Here is a 27,064-nt window from a genome sequence, read left to right as displayed (position 1 = left end):
GTCCAGATTGTTCAGCTATCTGGACTCAAGAACGATCACACAGTAGACCGTTATCGGGATTCTAGTAAAGCGGAAAGACTCTTGTAAACTCACGGCTGATACGGACATAGGCATTGGATTCAATTTACGATCGGTCAAGGATTTTTTCGGGTTGAAAATTTTCTTGACATGCCATCGACGAAACGCACTCACGTAATGCCTCAATTTGTTCATTTGGTAAAACTTTTATGCCTGTGACAAAACCAGTCCGTTTTTTTTCTTATTTTTTATAATTATCTTGCTCACTGGTTTAGTTTTATGCTATAAACGAAAACTCCAATATTCAATTATCTTCAAAATAACCCGCTCAAACCTTTGTAGGGGAATGAGGTGGGCCATCATTGTTAAAAAAAATAAATAAAAAATTTGCTATATTTGAAAAAACAGAAAGAAATCGATTTCTCATTTCTTCCCGATATTTTTGTCCACTACTTCTACATACATCGAAATAAAATTTTCTCTGTAAAATATTCCGTGTAAATCCATGTAAATTATGCTTTAAAGTGATTTATATCCCATCTTCATGCGTTGATATTTCACGATTCGGAAGCATTTCAAAAATCGCCTAAAAATTTCGATTTCGCACTCTGTTTGTTTAATTTTTTTTCGTGGGTGAAAAAGTTCTATTTTCATTTTTGTTGAATTTATTAATTTCCCTCCTACAAATTGTATACATTTTGGCCCATAACAGACTCATTTCCGCCAACGAAATTTGGCTAAAAATGGATAAAAGTATTCTCTATCCAATGAGTATTATCTCAAAAATGTGTTTCGGGTCCATTCAAATAACTTTTTTAAACTTTCTTTAAATTTATTAATTTTCCCCATACAAGTTGTATAGGTTTTGGGCTATAAATTTTCTTGAACTCTATTCCGACCAATGGAAATTTTGCTAAAGATAGATAAAAATATTCTCTATCGAATAAGTACTATCTCGAGAATGTGTTTTGGGTCCTTTCAAATATTTTTTTTTTCAATTTTCTTTAAAACAATTAATTTCTTCCATACAACTTCGCCTATAACTTTTCTGAAACCCTTTTTCGATTATTAAAATTTTGGCTGGAAGATAGGTAAAAGATTTCTCTATCAAATAACTTCCATAACTCTATTCGAACAACTTTTTTTGATTTTCAAAATTCTGTATATTTTCCTATATTGACCCATGTTCACGTTTCAGTATAACTTTTCTCTGTTACGGTCAAGAAAAAAAAATTATTGTGTGGAAAGATGAATTCAATTCTCTATCTAATGAGCATGATTTTGAAAGTTGTCACTTGATAAACAATCAATTCATTTCAACTGAAATAATTCATTTAATTCAGCAAGACGTTGAACAGAAACTTGCACGCAAACATTTATCCGCTAATTCCACACAAGTCCATAAAGAAGGAACGCGAAAACGAGAAATCTCGTGAGCGGTCCGCAAAGTATTAAGGAGCAAAACTCGTATTAACATTTATACATTTTTGCTTTAGAATCATTAATTGGATTGAATTGAATAGAAATGCCCATTTTAAGGAACTAGAAAAATCAAGAAAAGAGTAAGAAATATAAATCAATATAATGTTTGAGAGCATATCAATTCTCTCACGGATATGACAAGCTCTATTAGAGTATTCAGTGTCAGAGTATGAAAGAGAGAGTAGAGAGAGAACTCAACGGTTATACAATTTGATGTAAGTGATAATGTACATCTGACATGCTTGCGCGTCAATGGAAAAACCTCTGGCTGAGCTCGGCTGAGCTTCGGAATGCCGAGGCTTAAAAAACTGTACAGAAATAAACAATAGGTCGGAATGAATATGTGTCATCCTTGCGATGTCAGCAGTAACATCCACACAAAATTAATTAATCAAAAATGTGTCCAAATGCACACCGCGCGTTTCCTCAGCTCCTCAACAGATGTCCTCATTAATGGTTTCTATTGAATACTGGCAAGCTCACACAAAGACTTATTTTTGGTGTGCTCTATCTTGCGAACGCTCGCTATTAGTGTATATTTTTAGTAGTTTAGTTTGGAATACCAGCCGAAGCAAACGCTGCCTGCTAGTATTTCATATGCTAGAACACCAGAGGCATCGATTCACGTTCGGATATATGCGGCGGGAAATCGAGCAGAACGATGGACTTGTTGGTACAGCTTGTTCGTATGTCGTGCTGAAATAGCAAAGGTAAAATTTGATACGTTGTTGCAATTTTACGCTCAGTGATTTGTGGATCTGTGCAGAGAATTGAAAACCGAGCATGAATCATGTGCCGTTGCGCGGAGTGATTTATAGCATATCTAAAGTCGATCCACTACTTTGTAGCGTATGGATCACTAGAAACGTTAAATACAGGAAGAAAGCTCATTTCCCGTGTTCTTTAATTAATTTTTATTGGCCGTGATTCCTCATTAAAATAGAAGGAATGATTCTAATGTGTCAACGAACTTTCACAACAAACACAGCTCAGGTGTCAAGCGGCCTTCAATCGAATCTGCTGCTAGCTGGTTTTATATTTTTTGCTATGTTTCCTTGTGCGTAATTTGAAACTGACATCACTTCTCCAAACAATAGTTGAGCATGGTGAATTTAAAGCGTGTGCTGTAATGTTAATAACCAAAGGTGGCACTTTTCTGCGACTAAAAGTGAACGTCCTCCCGAGCTGTTCGAGGAAACATATTTTCCCACAGTTTCGATTCAGGTTGCGTGTGTCAGTTTTAGTAGAACATTTGCTGCCATTCATATTTTAGCATACTTTGCGTATCGCCGTAGAATTGGCTCGTGAGAAACGCGTGTTGATGAACTTGTAGTGTTTATTAGTAATTTTGATTATTCAGATCCATTTTTTTTTCTCTATTTTTCCTCCACGACAGGCTTTACAGCAATCGGGTAACATTGAACGACTCGGTATGTTCCTGTGGTCACTGCCACACTGTGATAAGTTGCAGCTGAATGAATCTGTGCTCAAAGCGAAGGCCGTCGTTGCATTCCACCGGGGGAACTTCAAGGAACTGTACCGATTGCTGGAACATCATCAGTATTCTCCCCACAACCATGCCAAACTACAAGCACTCTGGCTGAAGGGTAAGTAAAAAAAGTTGAACCTGTCGTTTTTTTCCACATGGGGCTAATCATACGATTTATGCAGATCAAAGTTGACTAGTGAACAGGCACGCTTATGAAAACCCGTTCCGATATATCTTAGCCTGTTGTTGGCACCTACATAAAAACTATTAAGACATTTTTCGAATGTCTTTTTTTGGCCAATTTACGATTTGCCAAATATGAAGGCCAGAAGATTAGTAGGTTGAATTTTGCAATTTAGTAATGTTTCTATGCTCCAATCTACGCTCTGAATACTCACCAACAGTGTTTTCTGATAGGCGAAATAATGACTACAATTCATTCTGACATATATAAGATGCTATCGATGTAACCTACTGCATTTTCCCTTCCACCAGAGCTAAAATTAATGGGAATAAAAAAAAAGAGAAAGATGAATCCCGAGAAGAAACTTTCCAAGTACTCATTTCCTCCAAACTATTCGAGTTGAAGAAATAACCAACAGAGGCAGAAGAGGCCAAACAAAGTCATCCTCCAGATGATGATTGCTCAGATGTTGTTTTGTTTGTTTTAGAAAAATAAACTTAAAACGAGCAAAAAAACCACCACTACAAGCGCCGCCGCAGTCAGCTTCTGACGGTATGCTTCAAATATGTTACCTTTATGTTGCCATTGGGAATCCCTTCGCTTTCGAACGCCCTCCGTCCGAACTCTGTCATAAGGTTTTCATTTAATTAATTTTCATGCAAATCATCTCCGCCGCATTCTATTGCACATGTTTCTGTGGTCAAATCGTCCTTCACTTCCTCGCTTCCTACTTAGGTAATTCCTGCCGAGTGTTGTTTACTTATAATAAATTATGGACAATAACAGAGAATGATGCGTTAAAAATCTTGATTCAATAGCGGCTCTTCTTCCTCTTGTTCACATCTTTGATACGACGTGGACTTTAATCCTGCACCGATTACACTCAACTTCCTGCTGCTGTTCTGCTGCATTGCTTTTCCCGTGTTTTATCGTCATCCCTCATCCTTCATTTCACAGTTCTCTCAGCCAATCGTCATTTAGGCATTATATATTATCTTTCGAAGCATGCTTCTATCAAGCCGAACAGGTACACAAGTGCATCGAAGTTGTGTGCGAACCACGACTCGACCCTTCGCCGTGGAGGTGGCTTCGTGATCCACATTGTTCGAGAGGGTTTGGTCAGATAGAAATTGTTCTGCTAAGTTTTTTCGAAGTGGTTTTATTTGCATTCTTTGGGCTTCCCCGAACACGGTGGAAGCTCTGTTTAGCAGCCATACAATGCTGCGAGAGAAAGGGTACACAGCCGTCGGTTATGGGACGCATCACATTCTTCGAATGATCGTTACGCTCTTGTTCAAATTGCTCCCGTGTTGTTAATATCTTTTTCAACGAAAATTTTTGAGTGTAAGCGAAACCATTCAACTGTTGAGTAAAAAAAATATTTTGGTTGACTTTTCTTTGTTATATTGGACATAAGTAAATCTCAATTAAATTCGATCACATGAAAACATTTTTCTTAGTTGAGGGATGTCAGCATTGTATCATTTTCTTCTTTGTAATTTCTCATGTGATTACCTGAGTGATAGATTACAACTTGGGCAGAGGAATTGACCCATTGACCGATCTTTCAACCAGTTTAAGTGCAAAGATTATACTTTTTGTTATCATCGAAATACGAAACAACTCAATTCACCAATATCGCCACAGAGTCGAATGCGAATGCGACTAGTCTTTATTATTTAATGATTACAAATTATATTTTCTTTAAAATAAATATAATCATTAAGTCGATAAATTGTTTCTGAAATTACATATACTCATTCTCAAGTACAGTGCACAATGGTCCAGGAGATGTAATTAAGTGGAAATTAGCATTTAGAGCTTGACAGTTATTCTCTAGACAAAAACTGTCTTCGACAAAGTTGTTACATACGATAGAGCGCTCATTTCTATGTTATCAAAAATAGGGTGACCAAAATTGTCGATAAAATAAAAAATCTAACTTTCTTATCTTTATAGATAGAGGTAAATATAGTTCGACAATGTTGTAGTTACAGTTATTTGAGACATCATTGTAGAACAATGTTTTTTTCTATCTCTTGAAATAACCGATATAGCGCCATTTTTCTAGGTTACGTTAGAGTCACCATGAAAAAAAACTGTTTTTGCTCTAACTTTTATGTGTCAAATTCTTCATACAAACTGTCTTCGGAAGACTTCTAGAGCTTCCTAATACAAATATTTTGCTATGCAGAACTTGTCAATACCTCAACTTTACTCAAAGTTATTGATATTTCTTCCCAAAAAAATACGCACTTTTCAATTGTTTGTTATTCTTTTTGGGGTAACTTAGCAACTTAGAAAAAAACGCGCTAAATCGATTATATTGAAAGATAGATAAAAACTTTGTTCTACAAAGTTGTTTAAAATGATTGGGACTACAACATTGTTCGACTATGTTTATCTCTATCTACAAAGATAAGAAAGTTAGATTTTTTATTTCATCGACAATTTTGGTCACCCTATTTTTGATAACATAAAAATGAGCGCCCTTTCGTTTGTAACAACTTTGTTGAAGATAGTTTTTGTCTAAAGAACAAATATCTCGCACAAAGTTGTTTTTTGCGCTTTCTATCTAAGTTGCATTAGGGTAACCATGAAAAAACGTTTTTTTTTTGCTTTAACTTTTATATTTCAAATACTTAATTTTTATATTTCTTAATACTTAAAGTTATTGAAGTTTTTTTACCCAAAAACTCATGATTGCAATTTTAGTTTACTCAAACACAAAAAATAACATAGTTTTGAAACGCATTGTATAGAGTGAAATTTTTTCTTTCAAATTACGTCAACTAACATTTTTTATGATTTCCCCAGAAAGAATGACAAACATTTGAAAAGAGCGTGTTTTTGGGAAAAAATATCAATAACTTTGAGCGAAGTTGAGTTAGTAACTTCTAAAAGTCTTTTGAAGACAGTTTATATGTAGAATCTGACATATAAAAGTAAGAGCAGAAAAACAGTTTTTTTTTCATGGTGACCCTAGCGTAACATAGAAAAAAGGCGCTATATCGGTTATTTCAAGAGATAGAAAAAAACTTTGTTCTACAAAGATGTCTCAAATAGCTAGGACTACAACATTGTCGAACTATGTCCTTTTTAAATTTCATGTTGTACTGAGGAAAAAATTAATGTTTTTCCTATAGAAAAAATGTATTCAAGCAAAAAAAAAACTTTAGCTCACAAGTCCTCCTGTAAGCGCTTCGGCATGCTCTTCACAAGGTTCTTCAGGTACTGTGGGTCGAGTACCTCCCACGCGTGCTACAGGGTTTCAAAATAATTGATTTTATTTGTGACACCGGATTTGTCGACCCTAGCGCCGAGGATGGTCCACAGGCTTTCAATAGGTGGAAAAATTTCGGCTTTGTAGAGGCCATCCAATAGGATGCACTTCGGATCGCTATCCTACTCGAAAACGAAGTGCTCTTCAATGGCCTCCTCGTTGAGAGAGATCTCGAGATTTTCACGCAGGATGATGCAGTATGACCCAGCCGTCATGATTCCGTCAATCTTCACCACTTCACCTCATAAAAAGCATTGTACAGAAGAGTTATGTGTCAAATTTCGATACATCTTACAAATTGATTTTTATGATTTTATGTAGGGATTCCATTGAATCTTACGAGCCGTTGAAGTAAGGACGTTTAAAAAAAGTTATGCCATGGCGCGAAGGATTCTAGACCGGTTAACAAAAAAAGGTTGAGGAAAAGGCGGTCGTTTGGTGGGAAAAAAAATGCTGTTTAAAACATTTTTACTCCTATTTTTAAATTTTACAAACGTTGTAAAATTTAAAAATAATAATTAATATTTTTTATTGGGTGGTTCGCGCGATAGAGTTATGTATAAAGGTGATTTCACATCAAATTAGAAATAAATCGGCTCTGTAGAACTTTAGATATAATGTACGCCAGCTTGAAAAAAGTTGTTTCGATACAAACGCGTTTGAAGTTTGAGTCTAGATACCGCGTTACTAAAATATCTATAAATCGGTAAATAAACGAAATTTCAAAAAAAAAAATACTTCCAAGTGCACATTCTTGAATGTCTAACCTTCAAAAACACGAAGAATTTTTTTTTACGATCGATCATCAAATTTACGTGAATTTAAGAATTTTTTTCCGGGTTGAAAGGGGCGTTAAAGAGTTGCGCATTTCGAGCCGGATGTGAACAAGGTATTCTCCAGCGGGGAGATCTGTGTTCTTCGGTGGAAAGCTGAAGGTGAAAATTTGTTCCGCAACAATTGCTGTCGTTAATACCCTGCGACAAAGAAAAATATAAGCTTCCTTAGTCAATCTTCTCTGGATTATCTTCTTCGTTGATTTCCCTGTAATTACACGTTTTTAATTAACGCTTATAACTTTTTTACCTTTAGTTCAATTCGTGGGATATAGGGATTTTAAGTTAAGCTCGAAACATTGTTTTGGTTTAGCATGTAATCTACAATAGAATTTTAAATTTTTATTACAATAGTGAATAATAAAAAATTAAGTAATTATTTTTATTCTAGCAACCAATGTAAGGAACAATAAAATCAGATGCAATGCACTGCATGTTCTACGCATGGAAATCATCTCTTTAATAGTAATTCTATTGATCTTTATTCAGCTGGCCAATGTATCATTTACATTACAGGCAAGCTGATTTGACTGGAGACACAGATATCTTAGGAGCGACACAAAACCGAAGGGTAGGTACATTCCTCCCTCGTATGCCAAATTCGATCGCTCCAGATATCGAGTACGGCTAAAATAACGGCTGGGCGTTCGTAAATACCTCTAGATGTTTGGACTGTAGCTCTACGTATCAGACCTCCTTTTTCCACGGTACCAGATTCTTGATCCTTTGGTCAGCAATTTCGTGGATGTTCAGGATCCACAATTTCAACGATGTCTCCCATGAAAATCGGTTTAAATGGTTCAGATCTTTTGGTAATTACAGTGAAGTAGTTCCGCAACCAACCAGCCAACCAGACGCACAGCTTGTACATTATCGTCACACAGTGCCAAAGGCTTCGGACCCTCCGCTGAACCCAATAGAAAATAATTGGGGGCGAGCACCGGTTCAGGACTCCGTAGTCGAAGTGAAGTCCTGTGACATCTGGTGCTTATCTAGAACCCGGACATACTCACATAGTTCTTTAGAAGCGCCAATGAAATTTGTTCCTCTGTCGCTATAGAAGCAGGTAGGAGCTCCTCGACGAGCAATGAAACTATTCAACGCCATAATACAAAAACTCGTGCTGATTGACTGACGACCGTGACATGAAGTCGTCATCAGAACTCTTCAAAGCTTTTCTACTTTACGACTCGCAATGCCTTTAGTCGGCCCGAGAAAATTAGTTCCAACGTGAGAGAAAGACAAACATAATTTGAGGAAGTTAAGCCATTTCTGATGGCACCGGACTAACATTGCGGCTCCGACACCGTTGACACCTGTATGCAATACAAAATATATAATACAAAATCTGCGACGTACTTCATTAGCAGTCGTTGCATAGTTCCGGTGATGAACCTTTCATGGAAATCTGAAAGCATTAAGTGCGTGACGAGATGCTCTTCGGATAGCATAATTTCTTCTTCCTTCCGGAAATAGTAACACACATTCTGCAGCCCTGCTGTTCATACGCAAAAGGGTTGCGGGGTTCAAAAAAGGGCTTAGTTTGCGAGTGTTACTGCTATTACTGTATACTGCTGTAACCCTCATCATATCCCTCCATCGCAGAGAGTTACTCGCTATAACAACCGACTCAGCATTTTTGCAGTAGAACAGTACGCTTGACCGAACCTCTCCGTCGCTTGTATCCCGAATAACGTAATATTCTGTAATCTGCTTTTCTGTTATTTGTTTATCCCATTTCACTCCAATTCGCCATACTTCCTGAAAAGCGAACCTTGAGAAGCATCAAGAAATGCGATATGAGACCAAACGGGTCAAAAATTGTCATTAAGAAGCGAAGCAACTCTCGCTTGGTTGGAGTCCGACTCCCGTCAAATAGCGCCGCATCGAAACGTCGATAGCAAATTTTAAACATAAAACAATCCGTCGATGTGTTTTGTTACGTTCCCAAAAATTTTTCCCTCGCTATTGCTGCTGATAAATTGAGGTTCTTCTCTTCATTAGACACCCAAGAGGAGTTTGGGAGGAGTTTGGGTGCCTTCACGAGTTCAATGACTTCCGCTTCCGTCTCAGTGCTAGCGAGCATGTAGTCCACATAGTGATTTATAGCTATAGTCACGGTTGCTGCTGGATACTCTGCTTCGAAACGGTAGCCATTATAATCATTCACGAACTGTATATATTATTATTGGATATATTATTATTGCATAAGAATATTATTGAATATATTATTATTGCACATAGAATATGGTAAAAAATTCCGGTTCGAATTACAATTTCCAAATTCATGAAAATGCTTAGGGGAGATGGGGGTAAGACGGAAAACTTCAATCGATAATCGAGTAAACAATTTTTTTCTTTATTTGTTTTTTTTTGCATGTATTTTTCGTTTTTTGTTTTGAAAATAAAAGAGGAATTTGATTTTTGATTCATCCCCTTAAAGTCAGAAAACACCTTTCTCACATGAAAAAAAATAATTTATTCAGATTCTCTCAGGAGGTGATAGACGATCATATTTGATGAATATAATGAATATAATCGAGTCCAAAATTGTATATAATCGAGTCCGACCTGTACTGTATTCTATTAGTCAAATCATTTCATTTGATACCAATATTGAGGGGATTGCAAAAAATACATAGTCGACCATTTTGTGGCGGCGACCTTTTCGAATTTAAGTTGTTCATAGTGTGATGTATTCCCCAAATCAAGCCATTCAGCCATTTTTTAGCGGCTGCCAAATTGAATTTTTCAACATTATGGAATACGCAGTTTTATAATGACAGTAGGATTAAAAGTATGTTCCAAATTTCAGATCAATCAGTCAACAGGAATGGAACAGGAATGTGGGACAACCCAACAAACATTCAAACATATATAGAAACAGGTCAAGCTGAATGAAACCATTCAAAAAATAATTAGTTGCTTGGGGACTGCGGCCATCTTGAAATTGGATTTTTTATTATCTGCTATGTTCCACTAGTCGAGAACTTTCTTTTGATACATTTTTGGGCATTTTTCATAAATAACTATGTTCTACCAGTCAAGTCTTTTAATTTGATATCCATATTGATGGGGTTCTGAGAAAATAGGTAATCCGCCATTTTGTAGTGGTCACCATCTTAGATTTGCATTTCTCATAAATAACTGTATTCTACTAGTCAAGTTCTTTCATCAGATATCCATACCTATGGGGTTATGAGAAAATATGTAATCCGCCATTTTGTAGTGGCCGCCATCTTGGATTTGCATTTTTCATAAATAACTGCATTCTACTAGTCAAGCCCTTTCTTTTGATACACATATTAGCTATTCAATATAGAATTGTTATACAAATTATTCTAAATTTCTGAAAATCAAAAATAAAATACTCCGGATAATCGAGTCTAAAATTCCGGAAAATCCCGGATAATCGAGTCCGACCTGTATTATAGAATAGCATAAAGAAGGGTTTCTCATCAACAGAAATTTGAAATTCATAATGCAACTATACAAATCATCCACCTGTCCATTATACCCCCACTGTCCGTCTTACTCGCGGCTCCCCTACTCAGGTTTGTTCCAATATTCGGTGTGCTAAAAATAGAGATGCGTAACGATATCAGCCGGTTTATGCTCAATAGAGCAACTCTTTAGCTTGTTCGTTTGTCAGTAGGTGATTGTCTCCCTCTCACCCCGTTTAAAATTTATATTTATAAATAAAAAAACATAAATATATCAATAAGGAGAAGAGAAAGGAATACAAATAAAACGACTAGTGGGAGACAACTCTCGGCTTGGGCTTGGTTCCTGCCACGGTCCGATGACTGATGGTATCAGCACGGTTGAATCTCGACGGGAGAAGAAAAAAAGCAACGCGAGGAGACAAATTTCAAAACCACCAAAAACGATATCCGAGTCGACGTCGATTTGTGGCACTCGAAATCGAATCGAATCATCAGTGAAACCTGTCTCCAGTTTCTCTTATCCACTGCTAATCTGCCACAGCAGCCACCGCAGCAGCGGTCGCAGGCATGATTCGGATGTTGAAGGAAAGAGGAGGTGTGAGCAAAGTGTCATAGAAGATGTGGGGGAGAAGTAATTAAATTTATTTGTCTATAAAAGTTATGGTGTTTTAAGCATTTTATTTTATTTAATATTCACCTATCCCTCGGGCTTCCCTGCTGTGTATGGTGCTTTTGAGATAGGGTGGCGTCCAACGCTGGGTTGGTTTAAATGGATTGTGTACACAAATGTCGTTCGCTAGGTACTCAAAGATCTGAATAATTTGAATAGCACAAATTTTAGCACAACATTATCATATAAGTATAAAAGATGAAAAATATCAGTGAGATGCAACAACCGTCAATGTTCTCAAAAATATGAACGGGCTTAAGAACTGATGCACGGAAATCTGAACGTGGTAACAATTACCACTGCCGGGTGGCCAAACATATCACTCTCGGCTGAGATGGACCTTGATAACGCGCCAACGAGAATCGTATAACCCGTAATAACAACAATCATAACGACGATATCAAAGATCTCAAGATGTGGACCCGAGAGTCCCTTCTTTGTTCTGCGTCTGGTGGTTTCCACGGCTGGGTGACACGCAGTACTTCTCCGTCGCTGAGTCACAGATACTGGTTCCTTTTTGTAACCGTCGCGCGCAATGGGTGACAACAAATCAACGGTTGGTCCCGCGTTCCGTTCTGTGGGTCTTCGGATGAGCAAGCAAGCAACGGAGGGTAGGAGCAGAGCCCGTTGCTCACGGTATCAGATATCAATTTCATTTTATTATTCGTTTTGATAAACGCGCTGGCTTTTGTTGGGATGCGGTACGGAATGAAATTGTTGTTATTGTTGCTTCGGTGGTCCATTCGGTGGGGGTACACATAACAACCGAAAGGAGCGGATCAGCAGAAAATGTGTAGACGCGTTGTGTGGTTGCCCGGATCAGATTCGGTTCACTGTTGGTTAGTTTGTTGACAGCGAAAGGAAAGATCCGCGTACGCATCGCAGACGGCGTATAGCCACTACGAGAAAGTTGGACTTTACAAGTGGTGAAAACTCCACAGAAAATCCTGAACTTCCTTCAACACCACCTTGTAACATTGATGGGTTTTCTTTTACCCGATACTGCAATCTCCAATTTTATTGAAAATATTTTGCTATTAATATCTGTGTTTTCAACTTATTCATATGAACGGCTAAACTTCCTCATGTCAGGAAGGCTGCAAAGACTTGTACTTGTTCAAATAATCTTCATTAAATTAATATTTTTCGTTCGCTATCCATGTTTTTTTATAATATGGAACCCTTCTCCGTCTTGAATAGCGCAGATACAAATTCGGTTCATAATTTAATGCATCAATTATTGACAAAAAAAGGTGCTGTTTTTGGCTAATCTTCGCAATTTTTTTTCTGCTTTTCGGTCTATTCTTATTTCAGTAAAAACCATTGAAAAATCCTTCTTTGTAAAACATTTTGCCGAATAATTAGAAAGACAGTATATTGAATTGAAAAAAACTGCATTTAATTTTAGGGAATATATCCAAAGTCGGACATTGTCCCGTAGATGGGCAGCTTCGCGCCCGAAACCGGTCGACACTTAAGGTAATTTTTAAACCGTTTAATAGTAAAAACAATAAATGTTTGTCTTGTCTCGCGTCGCGTCTTAGTGAATGGAATATATGTCTTCCTTAGAAGTAATTATGTTATTATTTTGCCTGGTTCACTTTCCTGAATTCACTTGTTCGTTCTCCCTTCTCTTTCCTGTAAATAAACAGAACTTAACACCCGATGAGATCAATTTACTACAACAGCTCCACGAACTGCCCTAGAGAGAACTCATGACCACGTTTGCATTAAAAAAATGGACTCTTTTCGGATGGTGATGAAAAAACTAAGACAGATAATTGAGTTAAGATAAATTTTCCATGAAAAGTATTTATATGAGCTTACTCGCAAAAAAACTACGCTCTTGCGCGCGGTTTTTCGGCAGTCAACCAGAACATTCGCCATGGCGGACGAAAACATGCGTGTAGGCATGGTTTTGAGTTCTTTCTTCGTTTTATTTATCAATTCCTTCTCAGTTTTCGCAACAAAATTGTTGGAGTAGATCTTACGCTTCAGGTTTGCCCAGAAATTCTCGATGGGGCGTAGCTGGGAGACGTTGGGCGTGTTCGCCGACTTGGGTACTACATCGATATTCAGCCGCTCCATCTCCTCTAACGATTGCTTCGACTAGTGAGCACTGCATCTTCGCCCTTATGGTATTTCTTGATGTACGACGCAACTTCCGGCAGGCACTTCGTACTATAAATTTCCCCGTTCACGGTCAGTCCGGAGCTAGAGAAGAGCGGCTTTGACATCCCCTTCTCGCTGATTGTCAACCACAGCAGCACCTTCTTGGGGAACTTGGTGTGTCAAATAAACTTTACTTCGGAGCTCACTTCCTTCGTGGGGGAACTAAAATACGAAGTGCTCTGCCAGTCGTTGCCATCCAGGGTGAGATAGGTCTCGTCGTCCATCACCACCGTCACGTCGCGATTCGCCGGGAAATCGGACTTGAGATCAGTAGACGGGACTTCCGCTTCCTGACATGTATTTCCATGTTCGCCAGGTACTTTTTCACTGTTTGGTCGGTTGCAACGCAGCGATGTAGCCACTTTTCCCTCGATCTTCCTCTTCAGCATCTTTTTCTTGTCGCTTGTCCGGAGCCGGGCTTTCTTTCGAGGCCTGATTGTTGTCCAATAGTGCCAAGATGTTGTAGATGCCAGAACGGACATATCCGGCGTCTACAAAGTGCCGCACGATGTCCGTTTTCGACGCAGCGGGGTATCGTTCTTTGAACGCGAACACTTCTGAATGGAGTAGCATTACTGTTTTCGCCATCACGGTTAGAGTTCGACTGATAGAGTTGTAAATTTTTTTCTCCTGAATCACGGGTTACTATGATTGATGCTACATGGATAGCTTCGTCAGTACATGTGGTCGGTGTTAAGTCAGAGCGGACCAACTCGCAAAATTAAGAATTTTGAGTTATTGGTTACATTTGGTTAAGCATTATGTAAGCTACATACCACATTTATCAGATTTGAAAAATCAGGCATACAGCAGTAATAACGGATCGAAATTGTTATGATTGATCAACGGAAATCCCCCATAGTATGCAGTCATAGCGGACCATGTACCATTTACCATGGCGAAATCGCTTTATATCATGTGCAGACAGAGTGGACCATGTGACAATCATTTGTATATTGAATTTAAACAATATCCAAGCGCCGAATTCAAACCAACAAAACATTTTTTGGAAGCTAATAGGTGCCTTGTTGAAATATGCTTGAACCCGTTAGAGTAAAATGTGCATATTCAGAGTATATGAAAAAATAAACTTGGTCCACTCGGACTGAACGGATCAGTGAAAAATGCTGGTCTTCAGTGTGAATGATCGCAAAATGTACTATTTCAGAGTGCGATTTAGGCTGTAGCGATGACAATGAATTCAAATTTGACGATTCTGTTGACGAATACTGTCTAAGAAGATTGAAAATGGGTTGTTTATGCTTAGCATGATTGCCGTGCAATCATATTCATGCAGTAGATGGCAGAGACTATTATGCTGAATGTAAACAAATGTGTATGCAGTTCCAAACTCAGAATCCTTCTCACTCTGATTTTCATAGCAATATGGCACACTTTGACTCACAGCTGTTAGTTGATTGAGAAATATTTCGAAATTGTTCAGTCATAGTGAACTTACTCTTAAAAAATGCTTCAATTGGTTCAGTCAGAGTGGACTATGTATACGTAGCCAAATAACTGCCTTTTTTGGTATGATACTTGATGTTTTTTTACAACTATCATACGTAAAAGTATTGCCAGAGAGTAGCTAACATTTCTGAGAACAATATTGAATGAAAAAATTAAATGTTTTGAAAATTGCAGAGCATTAAACTTTATGTTCGTTTTTCTCGAAATCATAAAAATGTCACATGGTCCGGTCTGACTTAACACCGACCATGTGAAGGTAAACCCATGAAAATTCGGCAATTTTCGTACATTTTTTAATGCAAACGTTACTAACAAAAATAACTGTCAGAAGGTTGAATTTGAATATATAGGAAAGGAAATAAACAATAATCACATTGAAAACACACGGTTAACAAGAATTACTCATAAAGTTTTTTTACTGAGTTTTTTGAAGATTTTTTTTATCTATATTCATTTATCACTGAAATGAAAAAAAACCATCATTTTTCAAACCAGCATGCGGGCCGCTAGGTGGCCACCATTCCAGTGGTGGCATCGACATAGCGTGCAGTGTTTGCAGAGAATTTTTTTTTGTCATACATCAACCTTATATACATTTGTTAAATTATTTTAAACGGTTTAAATTTTCCAGTTCTTTAATTCCATCATTACTCAATTCTTTAGTTGATGAATTATTTGGATTATAATTCATTGAATTTTCAATCCTAATTCTTGAACAGTATGATTATTTTTTTACTTAATTCTTAATTTTTTTCCTTTTTTTCCACCACACGCTCGATGATTAACGAAAAAAATCTCAAAATTTGATGCGTTGAACCCGGCGTCGGCCCCTAGGGGCTGACGTTGGGCTTTTTGGTGGGAGGGTGCTGACTGACTGAGACTGGCAGTTGTAGAATAATAGAGTAAGAATATGTATGGTTTGTTTTCGGATGTTTTGCAGAATGTGGCTGCTTCTGATCGAATTGCTTTTGGTTTAAAAACCAAAAAATACAAATAATTACATTTCTAAAAATCTAAGAATCAAAAAATTAAAATCAGATAATCTGAAAACTTCAAAATTTAAATATTTAAAAATTCTAAAATTTAAAAATTTAAAAACTTTAAAATTTGAAAATTTAAAAATGTAAAAATTTAAAATATAAAAATTTAAAAATTTAAATATTTAAAAATTAAAAAATTTTCCAATTTAAGATTTTAGAATCACATCACTTACCGCAGTGAATCCTGATTTTTTCCTAACCATTCCCACTAACAACTATCCCTTCCATGATAAACACTAGGGTACCACGCTATAGAGGTGACCCTTCTGGCCTTCGGACGGCGAATATCATACTAACATTCCTTCCCTTCCCCTGGTGACTGTAAGGACGTGGCCGGCGTTATTATTGACCATTAAAAGCTCGAATCACCAAAAATTGCACAACGAGAATGATTTGCTAGTCCCAAGCGTTATTCTGTGTGTTCTTTGTGCAATTTGGTTGGTTCAGGTGAATCACGGAGAGCAACAACGAATTGTACAGTCTACCCAAGCTCAAGCTCAAGCTCACTCGCTCGATGATTAACGAAATATATAAACAGTTCGATTGATTTTGTAGGAACCTTCGGTTACCTTCTCAGGTTTCCAAAAGATAACTCTCCGCTTTCGCGATTGTAGTTCAATAAAGAGTAGGTGGGATGAATAACGAAGTATATAACTTATCTAATCGGTTTTATATGAATTTTCTCGGTTACCTTCTCAGGTTTCCTAAAGATAGCTCTTCACCGTCGCGATTGTAGTTAGATATCAAGTACGCGCGAAGATTATTAAATATTCACTGGTCCATTGGTTTTAGAGGTGTTCTATCGGTTACCTTCTCAGGTCTCCCAAAATAAACTCTTCGCCGTCACGATTGAATTTCGATAAAAAGTATGTACATTCAATAATAGAATATATGGTCGTTCCAATTAATTTCTCAGGATACCCGAAGATAATCTCTGCCACGTGTTGTGACACAAGACATTTTCGGTTTTTCGTGTCATTTCGATAGTTCGCGTTTACATAATCACATCACTTACCTCAGTGAATCCTGATTCTTACCTCTCCCCACTAACAACTATCCCTTCCATGATAATCGCTAGGGAACTACGCTATAGAGTCGTCAACATCAAACCAACAATCATTTAGAACCTTCTGGCCTTCGGGAGGCGAATATCATACCAACATTCCTTCCCTTGCCCTGGTGCCTGTAAGGATGTGGCCGGCGTCGTTATTGACTGTTCAAAGCTAGAATCACCAAAATTTGCACAATGGGAATTGATTGCTACTCCCAAGCGTCATTCAGTGTGTTCTTTGTGCAATTTCGCTGATTCAGATCATTAACCAAGAGCAACTACGAATAGTACAGTCCACCCGAGCTCAAGCCCGAGAAACGGTTTTTCGAGGACCTCCATTTGAAGTATAAAATGAGTAAAAACTACAGATTTCTGAATAATGAAAAAACTCATTTAAACTGCAATTACTATAAACTGTCACAATCCTACGTTAAGCTCCCGTCCGAGACCATAGGCCCAACCCATCTACGCTTTCTCTCTAAAATTGCTTCTGCTAGTTCTTAGAGATCGAGTGTTGTCCTCCATCACTGCGGTATAACCTAGTAATACGGTATCCATTTTACGAAGCTAAAGTCACAACCTAAAACTGCAAAACCGAATGCAATAAAACCACAAAAAGGCAAAAAGGCAACTGAGCCCTGAATAAGTACGAAAAATATTATTGTTGACATCCGTTTGATAATTCGATTATCCTAAATTTCCCTGCACAGCTCTTTTTGTTTAGAGAAGTTGAAGTGCATTTGATTACGTCAACTTATTTACGTTTAAAAAAAGTTTGGTTCCAACGGATTCAAACGAAAACAAGAATACATTTTTCGAACATGTTCGAATCGTGCCGTTCGATCGAAAGTCAGATACGGCCGTAAACAAGCATAAGGGTGTATATCCCTTGAGGTGTAACTATCCTACGAAATCAAATATCGAATAAATGCTAAATTTTGCTTCCCAAAAATGCAGAAAAAAAATCGATTCATCGATCAACGTTTCTCACAGAAGACGATTATTTGGCACATTGCATTTTCACATAACAAAAAAAAAACGGTTCGTTTACCGATTCCTTGAAAAAAGTATGGAAATCTCTTCAGAACATGGTAAAGGATGTGTCACATCAAATTGCATCACGGAAAAAACGCTGTAGAAATTCGCCCAGTAGACCGATCGCTTTGAAAATTTTAGACAGTAAAATAAAAACTATTAAACAACTTTTGGCATTTTCTTTTTATTCATACTTCGAGCCCAAGCCCGTATGCTCGCACCTTCCTCTTTACCCCGTCCATAAGGTTCTGTACAACGTCAGGTTGTAGTTTTTTTTGAAGTCCGCCTCCGATTTGACAACTTTTGGGTTCTTCCGGAGGGCCTGCTTCATAATCGCCCAATATTTCTCTATTGGGCGAAGCTCCGGCGCGTTGGGCGGGTTCATTTCCTTTGGCACGAAGGTGACCCCGTTGGCTTCGTACCACTCCAACACGTCCTTTGAATAGTGGCACGAAGCGAGATCCGGCCAGAAGATGGTCGGGCCCTCGTACTGCTTCAATAGTGGTAGTAAGAGCTTCTGTAGGCACTCCTTAAGATAAACCTGCCCGTTTACCGTGCCGGTCATCACAAAGGGGGCGCTCCGCTTTCCGCAAGAGCAGATCGCTTGCCACACCATGTACTTTTTGGCAAACTTGGATAGTTTCTGCTTGCGAATCTCCTCCGGAACGCTGAATTTGTCCTCTGTGGAGAAGAACAACAGGCCCGGCAGCTGACGAAAGTCCGCTTTGACGTAGGTTTCGTCGTCCATTACCAGGCAATGCGGCTTCGTCAGCATTTCGGTGTACAGCTTACGGGCTCGCGTCTTCCCCACCATGTTTTGCCTTTCGTCGCGGTTAGGAGCCTTCTGAACCTTGTATGTACGCAGGCCCTCCCGCTGCTTGGTCCGCTGGACGAATGAACTTGACAAATTCAGCTTATTGGCGACATCCCGGACCGAACTTCTCGGATCACGTCTAAACTGCTTAACTACGCGCTTATGATCTTTTTCACTGACGGAGCATCCATTTTTTCCGTTCTTCACCGTGGATTGGACGATTCCCAGCATCTTACCGATGTCCCTATGTGACAACTCCGGACTCTCGAAATGAGTGCGCAGGATTAATTCACGACGCTCTTTTTCGTTCGACGACATTTTTCCAAATTTACGAAAAATTGACAGTGAAGCATGGCCAACGTGATCTATACACTCTTATCTGATTATAAGCGAAAGCTGAAGATATAATTCCTAAAAATTAAATTTCTACAGCGTTTTTTCCGTGATGCAATTTGATGTGACACACCCTTTACAATAGTTTTGAATTGCAAAGAATAATATATTTCAAAACAAAAATGAATCGGACAAACGTAATGCCCCACGAAAACGTATGCCGTCCCACACTCATTGCTTTTCATTCTTTGTTTTTAAGAGACTTTAAACATTGCAGTTCATTCGCCTCTAATCCAACGAAGTTTACTTCTCGAAGGTCTCACTAAATGATAATCTACTATGTTTCAATCTAACCGGGAAATCAGCGGAACACAGGTTTGCTTGCAAAAGGCCACCGCTTCCGACGACGGATCGACAGCAGACTCGGATCGCGTTAGATGGGGGCCTCGCCCCCATTACATTGACCTCAAAATAAGCTGCATTACGAAAAAAATAAATTGAGCTTTTTCACTAACATTACGCTGCGGGGGCTCTTAATCATTAAAGACGAAGGGAAAAAGTTTCATTCAAACAAAAATATCGCTGTATTGAAATGTCCTACAGCAGTGATTTTCAACCGGTGGGTTAATTAAAAGGGGGGAATTCTGCAAGGGACTATTGCACATTTATTTCGCTTTGAATTTGACAATGATTAGCAAAAACTGCTCCATAAACTTTATTGGAAAGTTGCGATCCTCGGCAAACATTTCCAAACTTGAAATGTAATGTTCAATTGAACAACTTCACAATGATTTAAAGACTTTCGTCAGTGATAATGATAGAACAGACGACGAAATAGTACAGTACATGGTTTGAAATCCCTCCCGACTGGCAGTGATGAAAGTTTCGGATAAATTTCCGAACAAACTCATCAATCTACAAATGATAGATTTTTATCCTGATATGCGGATTTAGCGTTACGAATGTTGTTGTCTTGTGTGTAGTATTTATGTGAATCTGGATTTTCTACAATGCTGCCGATGGAAATAAAACACCGTAACAAAGTGGATATCGAAAATGACGTGAGGTGTGCTTTTCGACAAAGTTCTCAAGAATTACTATTTTGGCGGAAATCGTTCAGGCGCAGGTGTCATACTGACTTTATATATCTTTTTTGTAATCAGATATAAGTACAAAATCATATTTGGTGCGAATATAACTTAAAAGCCGTTTGCATTCTTTCATCATTTTACTGATAGGCTACAGAATTTATTTCAAAATACTGAAAGGGGGGAAGCACTGGTATTAATTTTCGTAAAGGGAGAAATGGAACAAAAAAGGTTGAAAACCTCTGTCCTACAGAAATATTATAGAAATCAAATGAAAGCGTGTTGATAAGGCTAACTTTTTGATATTTAATTTTCTATTGAATTAGTTGGCAAAAAATTGTATTAGTTCAAAATCTTTAAAAAAAGACGGGTGGGTAATGTCGGGGACATAACCGGAGTGACGTAGGACTATACAAAGGGGACAGCTTTTGTTAAATATATATTTTAAATATATTGTTTTATTTTCTTCTCCTACGTGAATACCTACCTATCTACCTGAAAAATGGATTAGTTTACTGTTTACTATTTATGAATATGTTGATGGTTCTGAAAAGAACTTTTGGTGTTGTGTTTTTGTTATCACTCGATATTCCCATCTTGTTCGGTTAAACCTTCCTGTTTAGCTATTGCGTTTGCCACTCGCCACAGCTTTCACAGTTGGAAAATTTCTTCCCATCCAGCTTGTGACATGTTGTTCAGTAAATTACATTTAATGCGACGTGCCGGAGAAACACTTTGCCACTCACTGAAACTAATTGTTGCCTTGATGAGCGCCGAACCGAAGCTGCTCTGTTCTTGATGCGGGTTTTCTGATTGTCGTGAGCAGCTTTGCAAGCCAACTCGAGCACTCCGACGGCCGAAACTCTATAATCGCTGTTAGGTATACTGGTGCTCCGGCACCAATCCGTACGGCCTAGTTACCCTTGCGGAGCAATCAGTGAATGCGACCAACAGGGAACTGGAGACCTGCACGGTTCGAGTGAGACTTTGCCTTTCCCTTAACTTGTCCTCCTTTGTTACGTCCACGATGCCGATGCCGTACAACCACACGGGTTTACGGTTTGAAAGAAAATAAGATATTTTTTTGGGGTCCGCGTGTTTTATACTCTAGCGGTACACACTCACAGGATAGAGACAAATCGGCAGACTCAGCCAAAGAGGCGAGTCCAGGCTAAAAAGGGTCCTTTTCAGGATCACAAAATTATCTTCAATCTAAAGAGTTTATTGTTTTGTTATCACTCGATATCCCCATGTTGTTCGGCTAAACCTTCCTGTTTAGCGATTTGTTGCCACTCGCCACAGCTTTCACAGTTGGAAAATTTCTTCCCATCCAGCTTTGTGACATGTTGTACAGTAAATTACATTCAATGCGACGTACCGAAGCGCCACTCAGTGTCGCATTGGAGGCGATTTTAACCTGTAATTGAACATTTGCGATGACAGTGGTACAGTGTCGACTTTCAATGTGAGGTCATAATTTGGATCTCTATGTTTACAAAAATGTCCAACTAAATAAGTCGCATTACATGTCCGTCCAATTAGCTAAATGTCGAACTAATTGTAAATTACTGTACTTTCAATCTGGAAACAATTTAAGAATTGGTGAAAATTGAATAATCTGGAAAGTTACCAACTATCAATAAGCTCAGAACAACTGCCAAATTCACATACTCATCAGATCCTGGCAAACAAATTATGAAAAAATCAATTTGTGTTTTATTATTATTTTGGATAATGTTTTAGAAAGCATTAAACTGTATTTCCTAAACTCTTTTTTGGAAGGTTTAATGGCCCTGAAAAGCGCCTTGTTTTATGGAATGGTTCCAATTTACAAAACTTTGTACTCGTGGTTTTGAAAAAAAAAACCTATTCGAACGCCCTCGATGCCGCCTTGTTCTGGATTTGCCACCAAAGCAGTTTGTATAAAGAACAACTTTTTTCTTCTGCTACCTGATGCCGTTTTGCGATTGCGTTTGCCACTCGCTGCAACTGCCTGTTGTCTTGATGTGTTCTGTTCCGAATGCGGGTTTTCTTTTCGTCGCGAGCAGCTTTGCCAGCTAACTCGATCACTTCGGCGGCCGAAACTATATAACGCCGGCTAGGTGGACTGGTGCACTGGTACTAACGCGCTCGGCCTAGCTACACTTGCGGGGAACTCCAGATCAACACGGTTCGAGCGGGATTTTGCCTTTCTCTTCACTTTTCCTCCTTTACCATGTCCAGACATGGCTGCTTGGGTTGGTTTGTTGATGTGTTGTGATGCGAACCGATGTGGTGTACGGTTTGGATGAGAATGATCCTTACGGCAGCGGAGCGGGGATTTTTAAGCTGACTGGCTGGCTCAAGAATTACGCATGTGTGAGACTGCGACCAATGTTTCGTTCATTTTTTTCTTTTTCTTTTCCAATCGTGCTTCATTCTATTTCGCTGCTGCTCTGGTTGCCCGTTTTGGTCGGTACGATTTGAGGAGCACAAAATGGACCAATCAAAAATGGGCACATAGTGCATTTTGACAATGCTTGATATTTCACAATTATTCAATTATTTATCTCAAGAAAAATGAAATGTTATTCGTTATGATAGATGCGTAGATATATTTCCTATCAATTGATGCAAAAACTTTTGCGATCTATTGAGAAATGCTCGAGTTATAAGCGTTCCAAATCTTGCATTTTTTCCTACTTGTTCAGTGCCTAGATTTCCATTTCACCCCCTATCTTCCGGTTAGACGTAGTCCTACGTCAAAAAAAACAGAAACATCGAGGGGTTGTATCCGAGACACGACCGCTTAGGACGTAGGACTACGCAATCTTTTTTTTAAATTTGTTGGTTTATCATTTCGGATATTATTTGCGAGTACGTCGAAATTTCATAAATAACTCTTTAGTAAAAAGTTCCGGAGACCCTGAAATGGTTTAATGGTTTACGTGGTTTTGTAAAATCATTTCGAGAAGCAACGATTCTTTCTTGCCTTTGCGAGAACAATACACTAATTGATCATATGTCGCAATTTGTTTCTTTATATCAATGCACGCATTGCACTGAGTATTTGACAAAGGTATCTTCCGTGTATCGCCATTCAACGAACATCAAACACTCGTCAAACAGATGCACACAGCTGCAGCGATAAAAATGAAACATCGCAAGAATGACCGTTTATGAAAAATCGTTTCTCGACTCTCGATCAAAACCGTCAACAAAGATCGGAGCTTGTTGCATCAGAACAGAGCCGATGCGCACGAGAGCAAATACGAATGGTAATTAAAAATATCGAAGGTGTGCTATTCACATGTACAAGAAAGGAACATGTTCTAAGTTTCGCGCAACGAAAACAAGCAACATACACAAAACCAAACACTGATGGCTAGAAGCGACCTATAGTCATTTGCACTCTTCTCTTTTTTCGCCTGCTTTGCCATGGCTCGGATGGTTGTGTTAATTGCAATGCCAGATGTACTTCAAGTGAAATATTCGCTAGTGTTCACAGCTCGAGGGGAAACATAAAACACAAAAGAGCAGAATAAGCGACCTTTGTTGTTTCGGGCACAGAAAGATTTTGAGAATTTTCCTCAAAGGAGGTGCAATACTTATACGCTAGCGTTAGCTTACTTACTATGCAAGGGTGGAGTTTACTTCGCAAATATTCTCTTTTCGCTATCCCCCTTCGTTGTTTCTATCCTAGCGGCTGCATAAGTTGCCCGTTGCTGACAGCTCTGTTCGGCAAAGCACACAAATGGACAGGACAAATATATGGGGAAGTGGGAAGGCTTCCAACTTTCATCAATTTAAACTATATACAGGTTATGGGATTGTAATGTATAGCATATCAAACAAATCTTAGAAAATTTCCGATTCTATTGGTATGCAAATCGTTAAAATCCGTTCGCGGCAAAAATAGTTATTAACGTTAACTTTATTTCATAAAAACGTGACCTGCTTTGTGATTTGGCACCCTTAATGTAAGACGCAGTCCTACGTCAAAAAATCGAAATAAAAATTTCTTCCCGATATTTTTTGTAGATTACATCTACACACACCAAAATAAAAATTTTGTTCATAAAATATTCCAAAACTTGAGAGTTTAAACTTTAAAATGTTGTACATCCCATCTTTATACGTTCATTTTTTGTACAAAAAAGTATTTTATTTGTTATGAAAAAATCGGCAATTTCTTTTCGGGCAACCCCATACAATCAAATTGTTTTATTTTATCAGGATCAGCGATCTTTTCAATGTACTAATTGATCAATGGAAAATATCGACAAACGATCGTTGAACTTAGATTCGGTCAGATTGTTCTAATTTTGAATTAGAGATTATGGATAAACGGCTGTCCATAATCTCTAATCCATAACTCCTCACTGCACCAAGATCAATTCATAGCGAAGCTTTCTTTATCGACTGTGGCTCGAAATCTAATCAGCTAGCGTTGGCCAATTTATAAATTGTGCATATTTGTGGTAAATTTCAACGACTATTCAATATGTGTTACTAGGAGTTTCATTCTAAGTCAAATCCAGCAATGCACATTCTGATAGTATTTGCAGAAACATATTGAGTCAAACAATATATCAATTATTTCTCATACGAATTAATTGACTTCCAGTGAATCCAATCGGATTTATTGCACGGGATATCATAATCGATACCCTGTTAAATTTTATCACCACATTTCTCGAACGTTTTTTTTTTCTGTATATTGGCAGCCCACTACGTGGAAGCGGAGAAGCTTCGTGGTCGACCGCTTGGAGCCGTTGGCAAGTACCGGGTACGACGCAAGTTCCCTCTACCCCGGACGATATGGGACGGCGAGGAGACTAGCTACTGCTTCAAGGTGAGTCAAGTGTTTCATACAGCATAAAAAGGCACAAAACACATAATTTCCTACGGGTTCATTGTGTCTGCCATTGTCCCAAACTCATCTAATCCTAGCTGAAGGCAATTTGACGGTGAAATCTTATTAAAAGCATTCCTAGCAGTTCGAGAGAAATAAAATAAAACAAGAGCCAAATAGCCCAAAACCACTGAAGCAGCAAATTTAGGTTCGATCCAAATGTATTTATTCGTGTACATTTTCCCCGCGTTATCTTCCAGGAAAAATCAAGATCGGTTCTACGCGATTGGTACACCCATAATCCTTATCCCTCGCCGAGAGAGAAGCGGGAGTTGGCCGAGGCTACCGGATTAACTACCACTCAGGTAAGACCGAGGCAGCCGGATGGCGTTATCATTTAATTTTTGATTATTGTTTTTTTTCTGTACGAACAAGATGAACAATGAGTGCCCTGCGCGGTAAAATCCTTTAGGTGCTTGTATCATGTAGCAGATGATGGACGAGAAGAAGCTCTTGTTATAATAACATTAGCATTCTTCTTGCTTTGTTTTCTTTATTTTTGGTTTTTAACTACTGAACATTGTTTCGAGAGTAGATGGATTGAAATTTGATATTTTTCGATCTATCCTTTCTCCGATAACTTATGACGTTTGATAATATTGATCTGTTTTAGCTCGTTTGTTTTTCGTCGCGGTATACTATCATTATCATTATTTGACAAATCTCAATTGTTTTTTGAGAATGCATCATTGTAGACAACAAAATATTAACCACAATTTTCTTCTCATGATCCCGCAGGTCTCAAACTGGTTCAAAAACCGACGACAACGAGACCGAGCAGCTGAGCACAAAGAGTAAGTATCTTTCAACAATGATATGATTTCAAGTCCCAATCAGCGATGTTATTGAGAAATCAACGTAGAAACATTAAATCGTTTGTCGGTGCGCTGAACAACGTGTCAATTAGGAGGATGAAAGATAGGATCTAATTGAAGGCTTTGTTTCTACCGAAAGAACAAGATGTGACAAAAATAATGACATCTCGGTCGCTGCTTATTAACAGCAATCTCACACACTTTCTTCCCCTCCGTGATACAAATCTAATCAAGGCGATATCTTGCTTTTATGATATGCTTCTCGTCATACAATAAGTGATCTTGAAAAAGCACAAATGAAGGAAGTTGAAGTTATTGTTTGAGACGCTTCGCAGTGTACACGTCACTCGCGTTTGGGATCGGCTACCCCTCGCCCAGAGCCGACAACGGATCAGGGCTTCCCATGCTGCTGGATGAAAATGAAGAGGAAAAGACAGCGGCAGTTGGGAGAGCGCAACTTATTGGAAAGGGAGACAAATAAAATGTAAATAAAAATATCAAATTACGGCCACCACAATATGGATTTTCACTCGTTCCATTCGCTTCTGCTGGCTGACAGGGTGGTGGTGTGCAGTAGAGCTATGTGCTGTGTGTACGAGTACGGCTCGCTACCTTTCTACGGTCCTACGGCCTCGTGGATAAGCGGGTATAGAGCCCTGCTTTCTTGTCTTAGAGAATGTGGAAATGTTTTATGAATGTAGCAACGCTTATTATTGTGTATTGTTTCAAATCTATTGACGTTTACAATACAATACCTCTTTCAAGAATATCTTGAATTTTATTATCGCTGTTCCTTTGTGAAAGTCCTGTTTTATTTAAAACTAGCTGACCCGTCAAACTTCGTCCCGCCCAAAATTTGTTTTTTGTTATCAATACCTTCAAACATTCACGTTTTCTTATTATGAGCAAGTTCATGGGTCCAATCGCAGAACTGTTCATTGATTGAT

General features: G+C 38.4%; 1 protein-coding gene across 1 annotated transcript in view; it reads left to right on the top strand.

The window, feature by feature from the left end:
* The window catches only part of LOC129770631 (homeobox protein six1b), an 81,228-nt gene that overhangs the window by 24,721 nt on the left and 29,443 nt on the right, over positions 1 to 27,064 (top strand). The window contains exons 2-5 of the mRNA XM_055773591.1: positions 2,897 to 3,107; positions 25,115 to 25,242; positions 25,503 to 25,607; positions 26,041 to 26,096. Coding sequence (XP_055629566.1) covers positions 2,897 to 3,107; positions 25,115 to 25,242; positions 25,503 to 25,607; positions 26,041 to 26,096 — 500 coding nt within the window. The remainder of the gene's footprint in view (positions 1 to 2,896; positions 3,108 to 25,114; positions 25,243 to 25,502; positions 25,608 to 26,040; positions 26,097 to 27,064) is intronic.

Source organism: Toxorhynchites rutilus, chromosome 2 (genome assembly GCF_029784135.1).
Source record: "Toxorhynchites rutilus septentrionalis strain SRP chromosome 2, ASM2978413v1, whole genome shotgun sequence".
NCBI classification, from domain to species: Eukaryota; Metazoa; Arthropoda; class Insecta; order Diptera; family Culicidae; genus Toxorhynchites; species Toxorhynchites rutilus.
This window is presented reverse-complemented; position numbering and strand designations above follow the sequence as displayed.